This window comes from Neoarius graeffei, chromosome 3 (assembly GCF_027579695.1).
Source record: "Neoarius graeffei isolate fNeoGra1 chromosome 3, fNeoGra1.pri, whole genome shotgun sequence".
In the NCBI taxonomy this organism is placed as follows: Eukaryota; Metazoa; Chordata; class Actinopteri; order Siluriformes; family Ariidae; genus Neoarius; species Neoarius graeffei.
Window position 1 is genome coordinate 27,972,202 of NC_083571.1, and position 14,780 is coordinate 27,986,981.

General features: G+C 41.9%; 1 protein-coding gene and 1 non-coding gene across 2 annotated transcripts in view; both read left to right on the forward strand.

Annotated features, from left to right (window-relative positions):
- The window catches only part of LOC132883231 (CD209 antigen-like protein 2), a 144,508-nt gene that overhangs the window by 126,180 nt on the left and 3,548 nt on the right, over nucleotides 1–14,780 (forward strand). Inside the window, exons 3-4 of the mRNA XM_060916588.1 lie at nucleotides 6,501–6,655; nucleotides 12,673–12,690. Coding sequence (XP_060772571.1) covers nucleotides 6,501–6,655; nucleotides 12,673–12,690 — 173 coding nt within the window. The remainder of the gene's footprint in view (nucleotides 1–6,500; nucleotides 6,656–12,672; nucleotides 12,691–14,780) is intronic.
- Nucleotides 47–119, forward strand: trnak-uuu (transfer RNA lysine (anticodon UUU)). The gene has a single exon. It is a non-coding gene; the product is annotated as a tRNA-Lys (tRNA).

A 14,780-nucleotide genomic window follows, 5' to 3' on the forward strand; every position in this document is an offset into this window, starting at 1 on the left:
TGCGCCCATGGGGCCGACTGACTCTTTCCCGAAGGCTGACTTGGGAGCCCGAGTAGCTCAGTTGGTAGAGCATCAGACTTTTAATCTGAGGGTCCAGGGTTCAAGTCCCTGTTCGGGTGCTTATTTCGGCAGGTTCACCTTCTTGCAGGAGAAAGCCAGAACCTTGTTGAAAATGCATTTGAAAACAACTGGAGGTCGAGAGCCTTCTGTGATCCAGCTTTAAATCATACTTTCACTGCGATGCAGTACTGAAAACTCTATCCTTCTGAAGCTAGCACACCATTCCACAACCACCCCCCTGATACGCGTGTTCTCAAAGCGGCACCTCAGAGCATTTTGTTCAGCAAGCCGAATTGGTGAAAGAGCTCTTAGCGGAGCAATCTTGGCTTTTAGCATGAGCTTGAAAAAAAAATATCCTGGATGGTCATCGTAGAGATTGGAGTGCATCTGAATGTCTCTGCATTAGACTGTGCAAAAAGCCCAACAACATTCTGTTGGTGCGTCACCTCGACGTGATTTCAAGAAACAGCCTTCTGATATGGAGTCAGACGCGCTACCTTTGCGCCACGAGGTCTGAGCAGAGCTGGCACAGACCGTACCACCAAGGCACAGAGTTGGCATCGCTCTGAAATCTGAACTCAAGCTTTGCCAGAGGACGAGCACAAGCTCAATACAAAAGCATAGCCTGACGGGACTCCCCTTCCCAATATAGTCAGCGATATTTCCAAGATCATACGGTATGGCAGTTCTCACCTCGGAGTGTGAGTGCAAAGTGTGGACAAGTGATGCTCAACTTAGGCGTGAGACACGCGACGTGACAAGACCAAGAGTCAGCTTTGTTTTGGCTCACATCAAACTTTTACATTTTCTATGAATATCAACGTTTTTGAACGCGACAAAGACCAGGTGGCATGAGCAGGAGATTCACTTAATCAGAGGAAGCTTTCAAAAATGAGTGTCCGAGGTCCTGACACGCTTTGGCCGCTAAAGAAACCTAAGAACGGAGCATGGGAAGCTCAGTGGGGAGCACATCAGTGTTTTAATCTGATGGTCCAATGGCTAGTTCACTCCTTGTCAGAGGAATATCTGACACCTTTAATCAGGTGTATACCAGGAGCCAGGGTGCCGGACATAGCAGGTAATCTTAGGGTCCTAGGCAAGCACAGGTTCTCAAAGATAGTTATCCATGCAGGAGCTAATGATATACGCCTTCGTCAGTCTGAGGTTACTAAGAGTAACTTTGTAGAGGTGTTCAAATTAGCGAAGGCGATGTCCGATGCTGTAGTATGCTCTGGCCCCATCCCAATGCGGCATGGCGATGTAGCTTACAGCAGGTTATGGTCGCTGAACTGCTGGCTGTCCAGGTGGTGCTCTGAAAACAGTGTGGGCTTTATAGATATTTGGGCTAATTTTGAGGGCACTGCTGGCCTGTTAGGGCGGGACGGTATCCATCCCACTCGGGAAGGTGCTGCTCTCATTTCCTGCAGCATAGGTCAAAGTCTCAGAACAGGCCTAGTTCATTTCTGACAATCCAGAGCCAAGGCCAGGGAGCAGACGAACAGGCTAAACCGACTGTCTGCTAGCTGCACAGAGTCGTCACTCAGGGTCCACTACATCAAGACTGTGTCTGTTCCCCGAGCTCAACAAAAAGGTAGAAATATTCAGAGAGTTTGTTCCAGTAACCTAATCAATATAAAATTAGATCATACTGACTGTACAGCTGCTGCCAGCACCTTTGATCTAAAGGTGGGGCTATTAAATATTAGATCTCTTACATCTAAAGCGCTAATGGTTAATGAACTCATTACTGATCAGGAGTTTAATGTACTTTGTTTAACTGAAACATGGATTAAGCCAAATGAATATATATCATTAAATTAAGCGAGTCCTCCTGGATACAGTTATATACACCAGCCTTGTCTAACTGGCAGAGGAGGAGGCGTTGCGGTTATTTATAATGATTATCTAGGTGTAACACAAAAACCTGGTTATAAATTTAATACATTTGAAGTTCTTCATACTCATATAATGTATGTAGCCTCGAAAAATAAGTCTACCCAGTTAATTCCATTGCTTATTATTTACAGGCCCCCAGGGCCATATTCTGAGTTTCTTTCTGAATTTGCATATTTTATCTCAGATCTGGTTATTTCCTTAGACAAAGCTTTAGTTGTCGGAGATTTTAATATTCACTTCGATAACCCAGAAGACCCTTTAAAAACAGTGTTTGTGTCCATCTTAGATTCAGTCGGGATTAAGCAGAATGTCATAGGACCGACCCATAATGGTGGTCACACCCTTGCGGAGCAATCTTGGCTTTTAGCATGAGCTTGAAAAAAAATATCCTGGATGGTCATCGTAGAGATTGGAGTGCATCTGAATGTCTCTGCATTATACTGTGCAAAAAGCCCAACAACATTCTGTTGGTGCGTCACCTCGACGTGATTTCAAGAAACAGCCTTCTGATATGGAGTCAGACGCGCTACCTTTGCGCCACGAGGTCTGAGCGGAGCTGGCGCAGACCGTACCACCAAGGCACAGGGTTGGCATCGCTCTGAAATCTGAACTCAAGCTTTGCCAGAGGACGAGCACAAGCTCAATACAAAAGCATAGCCTGACTGGACTCCCCTTCCCAATATAGTCAGCGATATTTCCAAGATCACACGGTATGGCAGTTCTCACCTCGGAGTGTGAGTGCAAAGTGTGGACAAGTGATGCTCAACTTAGGCGTGAGACACGCAAAGTGACAATACCGAGAGTCAGCTTTGTTTTGGCTCACATCAAACTTTTACATTTTCTATGAATATCGACGTATTTGAACGCGACAAAGACCAGGTGGCATGAGCAGGGGATTCACTTAATCAGAGGAAGCTGTCAAAAATGAGTGTCCGAGGTCCTGACACGCTTTGGCTGTGAAAGAAATCTCAGAGCATAGCCTGGAAAGCTCCCTGGGGAGCGCATCAGTGTTTTAATCTGATGGCCCAATGGCTAGTTCACTCCTTGTCAGAGGAATAGGCTTGTTTTTTAGTCATTTGGTCTCCTTGTCCCGAAAAGACAAGGGTGTGATGTGTGTCAAACCAGTCCAATACCATGAGAAGAAAGGCATTCCTTGAACCAAGGCAAGACCTCTATGAAGAAGAGTCGTGCTGGTAGCATTGTGCAAGTGAGCCGCTGGTCAACTGAGTTAACTGTACGGTTTGACAGGTTAAACAAGTACTTTTTTGACATTATTTGTGCCAGCCGACGTCCAATCAAGAGGAAAAGGTGCTGAGGGCGGCTTTTTATGAGTGAAGCAGAGACAAGATGACACCTTGATAGTGCTGTTGAAGAAAAAATAGGGGACAAGCACCCTGCTGTTCATTTCATGAGTCAGTTACGGAAATAAGCTTTTGACGGGCGCAAGAAGGTCTCTGATCCAGTGCGGAGGACAAATTTTCTCAGCATAAACAGTTGAACATGTGCGCCCACAGGCCCAACCGAGTCTTTCCCAAAGGCTGATTTGGGAGCCCGAGTAGCTCAGTCAGTAGAGCATCAGCCTTTTAATCTGAGGGTCCAGGGTTCAAGTCCCTGTTCAGGTGCTTGTTTTGACAGGTTTACCTTCTTGCAGGGGAAAGCCAGAACCTGGTTGAAAATGCATTTGAAAACAACCAGAGGTCAAGAGCCTTCTGTGATCCGGCTTTAAATCATACTGCAATGCAGTACTGAAAACTCTATCCTTCTGAAGCTAGCACACCATTGTACTGTCGCTTTCCTTTTCCGTTTTTTTTTTCCTTTCACTCTCTTTCTTTTTTTGGAAGAATGCCGTGACCGGAAGCTTTCTTTTTCTCTCCTCCTGTCTAAAGACCACAAGCGGAAGAAAGGCATTCCTTGAACCATCGCATCTTAGCTGCCAAGTGAGGTAAGTGCTTGTCTCTGCCTTGAAGCTGAAGATTTAATTCCTTCAGCTTTCCAAATTTTTTGCTGAGATAGGCCAGTTTCATCAGAAATTGTTCATCACTGAACTTGCTTGCAGCCTCATAGTTGTGCTCCTCCTCCAAAAAGATTTGAATCTCCTATCTGACCTCAAATACTTGTGTCAACACTTTGCTTCGCGAGATCCACCAATGCCTCGCTATGAAACAGCAAATGATCAGCTCCCATCCCCTCACAAAGTGCTGAGATCAATCACATTTTCAGGGTTCAGGTTTTGATGAAATTGACCACGCTCACAGCCTCTGTCAAAAGCTCATTTAGTTCAGGGCTGAGCTGTCTTGATGCTAGCGTCTCTCTGTGAAGGACACAGTGTGTCCATTGCCCATTTGGTGTAACCCCCTTGATCAGTGCCTGCAGTACTTTTCTCTTCCCTGCCATGGTCTGTGCACCATCTGAGCAAAAGTTCACACAGTTTTCCCATTTCAGCCTGTGCTCTATGAAGTAATTGTCAAGAGTCCTGAAGAGCTCATCAGCTGTGGCTCTCCTTTGGACGGTCTTGCAAAGCAGCAAATCCTCACCCAGTGACTCTGAATTTACAAGGCGGACATAAGAAATGAACAAACAGTCTTTATTACTGTCAGTAGCCTCGCCCACTTGTAATGCAAAACATGTGTCTTTGAGTTTTTCCATGAGTTGTTCAAGATCACATGAAATATCGCATATACATCTTGCAACAGTGTCATTGACAGGCTGCTTTCGATTTTGCAGCACTTGTCTCATCAAGCATAATTGATACCATGTCTAGAGTAGTGGGGAGAATGAGCAACTCAGCTATCGTGTCTGGTTTCTTGCACTGGGCAATTCTGTATGCAACTTTGAATGCAGCCATTTGTGCTTTACTGTTCACTGATGTAGATTTTACCATGCGATTTTCCTGCTGACGGTATTCTGTGACCGGAGGGCGGAGTCAGGGAAGGTAAGTGGCAGAATCACTGCACCTGATGTTGGTTAATCTGTGTTTGTGTGTCTTCCCCAGTGACCGTGCCCTATAAGAAGAGAGAGAGCAGAGGAAGGAAGCTCTCTCCCCAACCAGATGACTGGTGTGTGTGTGTGTGTGTGTGTGTGGATAGATAGATAGAATATCTAAAGTCTGAAAAGCCATAAAATAAAGAGGTTCTTGTGGAACTTAATTCTGGCCTGCCGTCTTTTCCGTGCTCCACCCCTACGAGCTGCTACACATTGTTAAAATCATTTTACAAAAAATTAACACATTCTTACTGTACATACCTTTACTGTCAATGTGTGACTCATTTGACATTTCAGTTGAGACTGATGCGCCTGTTGCGCATGCCTGAATTAATTATATTTTTTTCTGTGTGTGAAAAATAAATGAACTTCCATGCATAAACAAAATACCCAATTACAATAAATGCATCCATTTTTTTTACAATACACATAATTAATGTTAATTGGGTGAAAACACTCCAATCAATGCACGAGCTGGTGCGCATGCCCAAGACTGGCGCTACAAAGCCACCCCGGCCTCCGTAGTTCGGGTCCTTTGACACAGGAACCCGGAAGTCCTGCAGTAAACAAACAGTGAAGCAACGGGAAAGTGCAGCTCTCGCCTACACGATCACAGATACATAAAATAAAAGACCTGAATTTAACTAATGTGTGTGTGTGTGTGTGTGTGTGCTGTTATATGATTACTGTAACTGTGTATGGACAGAAAAGACAATAGATAAGCGTAACCGTTGAACAATAACACTACAAACGCCCGCAAAGTTATTTAGCTGCTGACTAGCTGCAGCTTGTCGCTTCCAACATTACTAGTGTAATGTGGTGTGGTGTAGTGTAATGCAGGGATAGACCTCAATCTGCAGAGCTCTGGGTCACAATCTGTATATGCAGCTGGCCGGATGGTTTTCTATTGCGATCGCGTGGGCATTTCAGGTAGCCTCGTATGCATTCATTTAATGGTCTTCTGCATGTTAAATAGTTTAAAAAATTATAATAAAGTGAATATGATTTATTTAGTGTCTACTGATGAAGTTACGTTTATTTATTTATTTTTTTGGCCACGGGAAGGGTGGCGGGCCAGAATTATAACATGGTGGTGCACCACTTTAAAAGCACCCGTGGAGAACACTGAGTTCGTATGCCACAAAGCCCGATCAAGATTTGGGAAATCAGAACATAACACGAATGCTTGCAGAACAAAGAAATCGAATGTATAACAATTCAAAGAAAATGAATGTATAATCGCTTTCGTTTTTTCATGGTCGCCATCACGCTATACCATACAGGATAGGGTTGCCATCTTACCATGTGGGAACCACGTGATATGCTATAATTTAATACACACTAAATGATTGGACAATATAAGAAGGATTAGCCAATCGGTTCCCACCTTTTATCTAGTCACATGTACACAGCCTCAGCAAACAAACAGCATTGCTGTGTGTTCTACTGCTGATTGCCGTCACAGTGTTGTGAATCAAATTCAACAACCTTAATAGAGAAAAAGACCAGTTACAGACCAGTTACAACACCCTGACTAAAGATAAAGAACAGTTACAGACCAGTTACAACACCCTGACTAAAGATAAAGACCAGTTACAGACCAGTTACAACACCCTGACTAAAGAGAAAGAGCAGTTACAGACCAGTTACAACACCCTGACTAAAGAGAAAGACCAGTTACAGAAGCAAAAAGATGAATTTCAAAAACAATATATGGGTGAGTATATGCTTTAAATATGCTCAGTGGTTGTAACAGATCTATGGATATGAACTGCTCTGAGTCTGAAAGAGAACATGGATTATGTGCAGTTATGTCTTTAAAGGTTTGGTTCTCTGAACACCTTAGTCCGTAAGTCTAAATTTTCATTCCGTGAGTGACAGTGCATTACACTCTTTACCTCATTAAACACACTAGAAGCACAACCTGTGTGGCCAAGGCTAACTCATGGCAGCTTTCAATACCATTTCACCCTGATTTCCTGGTATCTGTTCAGAGTATATTGGGAAAGCAAATTTTCTTCATTCTAAGCTTCAAGAGTTTTCCAACACTCTCGGTCAAGCTCTATACTGGATCCGCTTTCATGTTTGTGTAGCGCCCCCATGCCACTGCAATGGACATGACACCTTAGATTAGCCAGAATCTCTCTATGGGGCGCCCTGAGCTCTTTTAAGCTATATGGAAATTGTATTAATGTTTTAGGGTTTGAAGTGTGTGTTTATGAGCTCATATGATCTGGTATTAACTCAGGAAATCCCTTGTGAAATAATCAATAACTCTGTAAACACGGCCGGCCCAAGGCATAAGCGAATTAAGCGCCCGCTTAGGGCCCCACACACCACCAGGGGGCCCCCAAGAGCAGTTGGAATGCCCACCTGCGAAAATATTTTTAATTAAAAAAACGTAATATCAATGACATGATATAGCAGAAACAAAAGACACAAAAATAAGACACAAAATAATGTTTTTTGTATCATTTTCATAGTTGGTACATTAGGTTAACTAATCCTTGCTGCTGGTTGCTGCCACTGCGCTCCTGCACAACCAGACGCACGTGATGTCTCATCTCATCTCATTATCTGTAGCCGCTTTATCCTGTTCTACAGGGTCGCAGGTGAGCTGGAGCCTATCCCAGCTGACTACGGGCGAAAGGCGGGGTACACCCTGGACAAGTTGCCAGGTCATCACAGGGCTGACACATAGACACAGACAACCATTCACACTCACATTCACACCTACGGTCAATTTAGAGTCACCAGTTAACCTAACCTGCATGTCTTTGGACTGTGGGGGAAACCGGAGCACCCGGAGGAAACCCACGCAGACACAGGGAGAACATGCAAACTCCACACAGAAAGGCCCTCGCCGGCCACGGGGCTCGAACCCGGACCTTCTTGCTGTGAGGCGACAGCGCTAACCACTGCACCACCGTGCCGCCCCGCACGTGACGTGACGTGACGTGACGTGACGTGACAGGAGTTATTCACTTCGGAAGATAGGTGGACTAGATGGCTAAGCCATGTCTCAAAAAAGAAATTATCCATCTGGGGCGAGGAAGAGACAAGAGGAAGAAAAAAAGCAGCAAGAAAAAGGTAAATTTGACTGTCCAATGTTACTATTTTTGTGTCATTAAATTAAAATAATTTATTAATGATGTACTGGTGTACCATTATTTTTGCAGGAGCCCTGCTGAGGTTTTTTGGGACACAATCAACCACATCTGCCCAGGCAGATCCGGGTACCTCCGCCTCCTGCTCCTTTGATGAAAGTGCTCCAAGTGAGTCATAATATGTTACTACCAAATCATGAATTAATCACACTTTTATTTCAAAATAATGTTGTTGTTGAAACACAGTTGAATATTTATTTTGAATGACATGACACATTTTACACATTTGGCCTGTTTTTATTTTATTTTTTAATGCAATATTTATTTATTTATTTATTTATTAACCTCAGGTTCATCCTCTGTAGATCCACCAGCACCTGAGAGTGAGGAACAGATTCAAATGCCTGAAATTGAGGAGCATTCATCAGCACATGAAAGCCAGGAGCAGTCAGCATTCGAAACTGAGCAGTCACCAAAATCTGGAATTGAGGGTCAGTCACAAGCAACAGTATTGCCTAATCCACTCACTGCAATAGTTTTAAGTGCAACATAATAGGTTGTTGTTGTGTTATTGTTGATGTTATTATGCTGCAAATTTCTCTGTTCATTTTGTGAATTTATTTAAGATTTCTTTTAAGATGTAAGGTTTATTCCAGATTTTAAGATTTGTTTATTTGTTTGTTATTTAATAACGGTTACAAGTACAAGTAGAGTAGAGTGGGGTAATATGCCCCCGTGGGGTAAAAGGTCCCCAGCCTGTTTTACCCAAAATAACCACCAGATGGCGCAAAGTTACATTTCTATTGTTGCTATGGACTGGTTTGACAACGGGGATATACAAATATCCACTGTGGATCGCATATCAGCAACGCAGCAGAAAGAAATCAAATTTCATGGTAAGTGATATAATTTTCAGATATCAGTAAAACTGTATTTAGATAGCTGCTATTTCGTCAGATATCACAGCTGTGTATGTGGTATGAGTAGACAAGTCAGTACGTAAAAAAAATACATTAGGTATAAAAAGTTGAATCACATTTTGAAAGTAAGACCCTTTTTTGTAAAAGTGTAGTCTGTGTGGTAAAACGCCCCCTTAATGGTGGGGTAAATGGCCCCCAGGGGGCATCGTTTCCTTTTATCATAATTAGAGTAGAGTGGGGGAAAAAGCCCCCCTTAAGGAAAATTAAGTTTTTCTCCAAGTTGAAATGAACCATGTGTTTAGTTTTAATCATAGTTTTTGACAACAGTGACATGAACAATAATGCCACCTAAAGTTTGCCTAAAGTTAATACTTAATTTTTTTTTAACAAAAACAAACATTGTGCCAAGGGGGCCTTTTACCCCCCCCCCCCCCCCCCCCCCCCCCCAGTGGGGTAAAAGGCCCCCTGAGGTGGGGCAATAGGCCCCCTCACTCAAAAAAAACAAGAAAATATCCCTGAATTAATGAATAGCTTGTTCTTTGTTAATTCATGTTCAATCCACACAAAATTATATTGAAATTAAAATGCGAAATATAATAAAATAATGCATCTATTCATTAATTCAGGGATATTTTCTTGTTTCTTTCACATTATAGGCTTAAGTAAACACTTTTGCTATCCAAACAGCTTTTTTTGAGTGAGGGGGCCTATTGCCCCACCTCAGGGGGCCCCTGGAGGGGGGTAAAAGGCCCCCTTGGCACAATGTTTGTTTTTGTTAAAAAAAAAATTAAGTATTAACTTTAGGCAAACTTTAGGTGGCATTATTGTTCATGTCACTGTTGTCAAAAACTATGATTAAAACAACACATCGTTCATTTCAACTTGGAGAAAAACTGAATTTTCCTTAAGGGGGGGCTTTTATCCCCACTCTACTCTACTAGTCTAAGCACTGTTTGTAAGAACTGTGTATGTTAGGTTTTGTTTTGCACATTAGTGCAAAATAAACTGGTTAACTTGTTTACATATACAGTGTCTTGTCTACTGATTTGTTGTTTTACTTACAAACTATGCCACACATCACTCTGAATATTTTATATTGCAATAGCCACAAGTTGCAGTATAATGTAAACCAACTAAAAACGCAGATTATGGTGGGTGGCTAGACTAACTAGACAAACTGTGTAGCCTAAGAAATAATAAGGCAGCTAGCAGTGTAGTTTTGGTGGTGTGGGGGGGCCCCAAATCAAATTCTGCTTAGGGCCCCTTAAAGGCTTGGGCCAGCCCTGTCTGTAAATAATGAAAATAGAAATCTCTTTACTTTCCAAAATATAAAAGAAATAAAAAAAATTATATATTAAACCCTCTAATTTGCCTTCCGTGATAATTCTGTGTATTAAAGATGCTGTCAAATCACTTTTGAACCTTTAAATTTCTTTTAAACCAAATTTTGCCATAAATCAAATGATTCCCTGTGAAACCCTACTTAAGTTAAAGAAAATAATCTCTGGTACAGTAATATTAAACACAAATAATGTTACAGAGATCTCCTTTAACTTCTACTCACAGCACATTCAACTGTTCAGCACTCATACACTTAACGCTATACCAAAAAACACAAACATGCTGTAGCAAACTGTACAAAAATTGAATGTAACAGCTATAAAAGTTTCTAGTTCACTATTTAACTCAAAGTGTAGAAAATGTCCTATGCCGGCATTACAACCACACTAAACTTAAACGTCACCCTCGATGCAGGCCTGTTGAGTCGCTTGGGTTCGGTGTGACCAGAAACGAAATGGCCGCTTTGCTCAGTAGAGCAAGAAATAAAAAGGTGACACGCTAGTACCTGAACAGGGTTTTCATTAGTATGGAAAACAACAGATGAAATGTGAAAAGTAACAGATTAGGCCGGGGTTCCAGGGCAACACCCTGGTGGGGGGACCAAGGAGGCGAAGCCCCTAGGCCGAAAATGAATTTCGCAATTTCTAACAGCCAATCGTTAGTCCATCTGAAATATTTATAGAAAAATCAATATAACAAATTACACATCAAGTATTTTCTTAACCTTACAAACCTTTACTGATCAGAATTCAGAGTCTGTTGAATCAGTATCTGACCGGTGGGGGGCGGAGCCCCGGTGGGGGGACAGGGGGACGAAGTGCCCCTGAAGCTGACAGACTTTTGGGCTTTTTTTGACAGTGAAACTGGCCAATAAATGGATAGGAAATGCTAAATCATTGTTAAAATCATTTTACAAAAAATTAACACATTCTTACTGTACATACAGTATCATCTTTACTGTCAATGTGAGACTCATTTGACATTTCAGTTGAGACTGATGCGCCTGTTGTGCATCCCTGAATTAATTATATTTTTTTCTGTGTGTGAAAAATAAATGAACTCCCATGCATAAACAAAATACCCAATTACAATAAATACATACATTTTTTTTTTTACAATACACATAATTAATGTTAATTGGGTGAAAACACTCCAATCAATGCACGAGCTGGTGCACGTGCCCGAGACTGGCACTACAAAGCCACCCCGGCCTCCGTAGCTCGGGTCCTTTGACCCAGGAACCTGGAAGTCCTGCAGTAAACAAACAGTGAAGCAACGGGAAAATGCAGCTCTCGCCTACACGATCACAGGATACGTAAAATAAAAGACCTGAACTTAACTAATGTGTGTGTGTGCTGTTATATGATTACTATAACTGTGTATGGTCAGAAAAGACAATAGATAAGCGTAACCGTTGCACAATAACACTACAAACACCCGCAAAGTTACAGTATTTAGCTGCTGGCTAGCTGCAGCTTGTGGCTTCCAACGTTACTATGTGTCAGTAGAGTGTAATGTGGTGCGGTGTAGTGTAACACAGGGATAGACCTCAATCTGCAGAGCTCTGGGTCACAATCTGTATGCAGCCGGCCGGATGTTTATTTTATTGCAATTGCGTGGCCACTTCAGGTAGCCCCATATGCATTCGTTTAATGGTCTTCTGTGTTTTAAATAGTTACAAAATTATCATAAAGCAAATACTTTACGATTTATTTGGTGCATTCTGATGAAGTTACGTTTATTTATTATTACTTTTTGGCCACGGGAAGGGTGGCGGGTCAGAATTATAACGTGGCGGTGCGCCACTTTAAAAGCGCCCGTGGAGAATACTGAGTTCGTATGCCACAAAGCCCGATCAAGATTTGGGAAATCAGAATATAACACAAATGCTTGCAAAACAAAGAAATTGAATGTATAACGATTTGAAGAAAACAAATGTATAATTGGTTTCGGTTTTTTCGTGGTCACCATCATGCTATGGGAGCGTTCGCCGTGACGTCACAAAATGGTCATGTGATGTTTTGGTTGGCAAGAGGCTATTTATAAATGGCCGATCTGAGTTATTGGGTCATTAATTAATGATGGTAGCGTTGTGTTGTGTTATCGGCTGCACATGCAGATTTGGCAAGAATGATCCCAAGAGCTTTTACCGTATTCCGAAAAAACCTGAAGCTCGCCGAAAGCTTTGGATCACAGCAATTAAGCGTGACAAGTGGGAACCAACTGACAACGACCGTGTTTGCTTTCGACACTTTATATCTGGTAAGAGACATGATTTTTTTTAATTTTGTTTTGCAGTTTAATATTATGATGTTAGATAAAATTTCCTCATCAGAAATAATTTGTTGTGCTGTGGCATTGCTTAGATATCAACCAAAAGATGAGTAAAAACGCATGAACAGCTGATTTGTATGCAGCACACATGAGTACGATTTCCACAAACGCACTCGCGGCAAATTTATGTACTTTTTGCAGTATAAATATTTGACATTAGAAGATTGGTCGAACTTTTCATGATATGTATTTGAAGATAAAGAGCATAGTCTGGATTTAAAACACTACTTGTGCATTCTAAATGTAGAACTTGCTTAAGTTTAGTACTGTACTGTATATCTTTGGTGTGTGCGTGTGAAGCAACAACATTAACTTATGTTTCAAAGATTATATTGTGCCTATTTAATCTTTGTCTTTTTATTATTAGGCACAAAAAGCAAATATAAATGAGTATTTCAATAAAACAACTGAATAATTAACACTTGTATGCATCAAGAGACTTATAGGCTTTCATTGATTCTTTTGTGTATATTGAAGGCGTGTCAATCACATACAGGTAGATATCGCCAAAGGTCAGGTCAGGCCAGGTGCTTGGATTTGGGTCCCATTTGTCCGTAACTGCGTAAGGATCAGGCAAAAATTTGGTGCCACTGTTGTACAGAAGCTTTGCTGCATATCTTTGCTGAGCATCAGTTGGCAACCAACTTGCATCCTGCGATAAATCGCCACACAAACTAGGTGATGATGCAACTTTGTCAGCTATTGTGAATGGCTCTTGCCAACCAATTTTATGCGCATGCACAATATTACGTCACGCTCTAGTTTGGCGAACGCTCCCATACCATACAGGATGGGGTCGCCATCTTACCATGTGGGAGCCACGTGATATAATACGCGCTAAATCATTGGATGATATAAGAAGGATTAGCCAATCGGTTCCCACTTTCTATCTTGTCACATGTACACAGCCTCAGCAACCAAATGGCGTGCAAGTAACGGCATTCCTTTTCAAATAAGTCCAACGAGAAAGTTACGGGAAATTACGGGAAAATGCAATTACGGGAAAATTGCATTTGCCCAAAAAACAACCGATTCAGACGTCATTACAACCGATGATTTCAATCGGCAATCGGTTACTAATGAAAACCCTGCCTGAAGTTTGGAGAGAAGCAAAGTTGTATCGTCGCCTGTATGGAACACGCAGCCGCGTTGCTCCTCACGTTGACCTGTGAATGCTGGCAGTCAAGCTATTTCCTCTGTCCTGTTTGTCTTGTCCAGGTGAACAGCGTTGCTTCTTGACTTGAGAGCACGTTAGCCACAATGGTGATCAAGCACTGCTTCGCCACTAAACTGACCCATAATGTGATTTCGCAGTCAGTACACTCTGCATACACAGTCATTGAAACTCTAGTTATCTATCTGATAAGGTTCTTCAATTAAACTCCCCTCCAATGTCCTAGAGATGGAGTCAATACCGTGTAAATTCACTTCCTCTAATCCGAGCTCAGACAAACCGTCCGCTGTCTTCCGACTCCTCCAACTCTCTCTCTCCCGCTACAACAGGATCTGGGTCAAAGTTCATGGAAACTTTGCAGCCAATGAAATTATAGAAAATAAGGGATTATTTTCAGGCCATGAAAAATAAATACGTTTCGGCATAGTACATGCAAACTCTTCCTTTTTTTTAAATACACTTCTCAATATTTTCCACTGCAAAGAAGCCCAAAGAAAAAATATAGCACAGGGCTACATATGTATATCACACACTATTCATCCTTCACGTAATAGATAATTTCCTCATCATTTCTCACCACTGATCTTCCCTGCTCTCCTCTTCTGTTGGCCTCTTGATTCTTGACTCGGCCTTCAGCAATTTTGGTATTCTCATACAAAGCAATTTTACAACCCTCGAACTATTCATACTTTCTCTGTATAGGTTTAGACATAACATCCTTCCACATCTCCCTCCCACAAGTCAGCACAACCATATCATTCCTGCCCTGTCTGAATTTGTTAATTTTCCACATTTTACCAAACTTCAACTTCTTTGAACTACCTTAACTACACAATCGACATTATATCGCTGGTGCACCCTATCATTTGCTGCTTCCTCAGTGTCTCCTCATCAGTTCTCTTTCATAGAACACTGGAATGGCTTTTCCTTCTTTTATCAGGATGAGGTTTTGTAGGCCAAAAAATT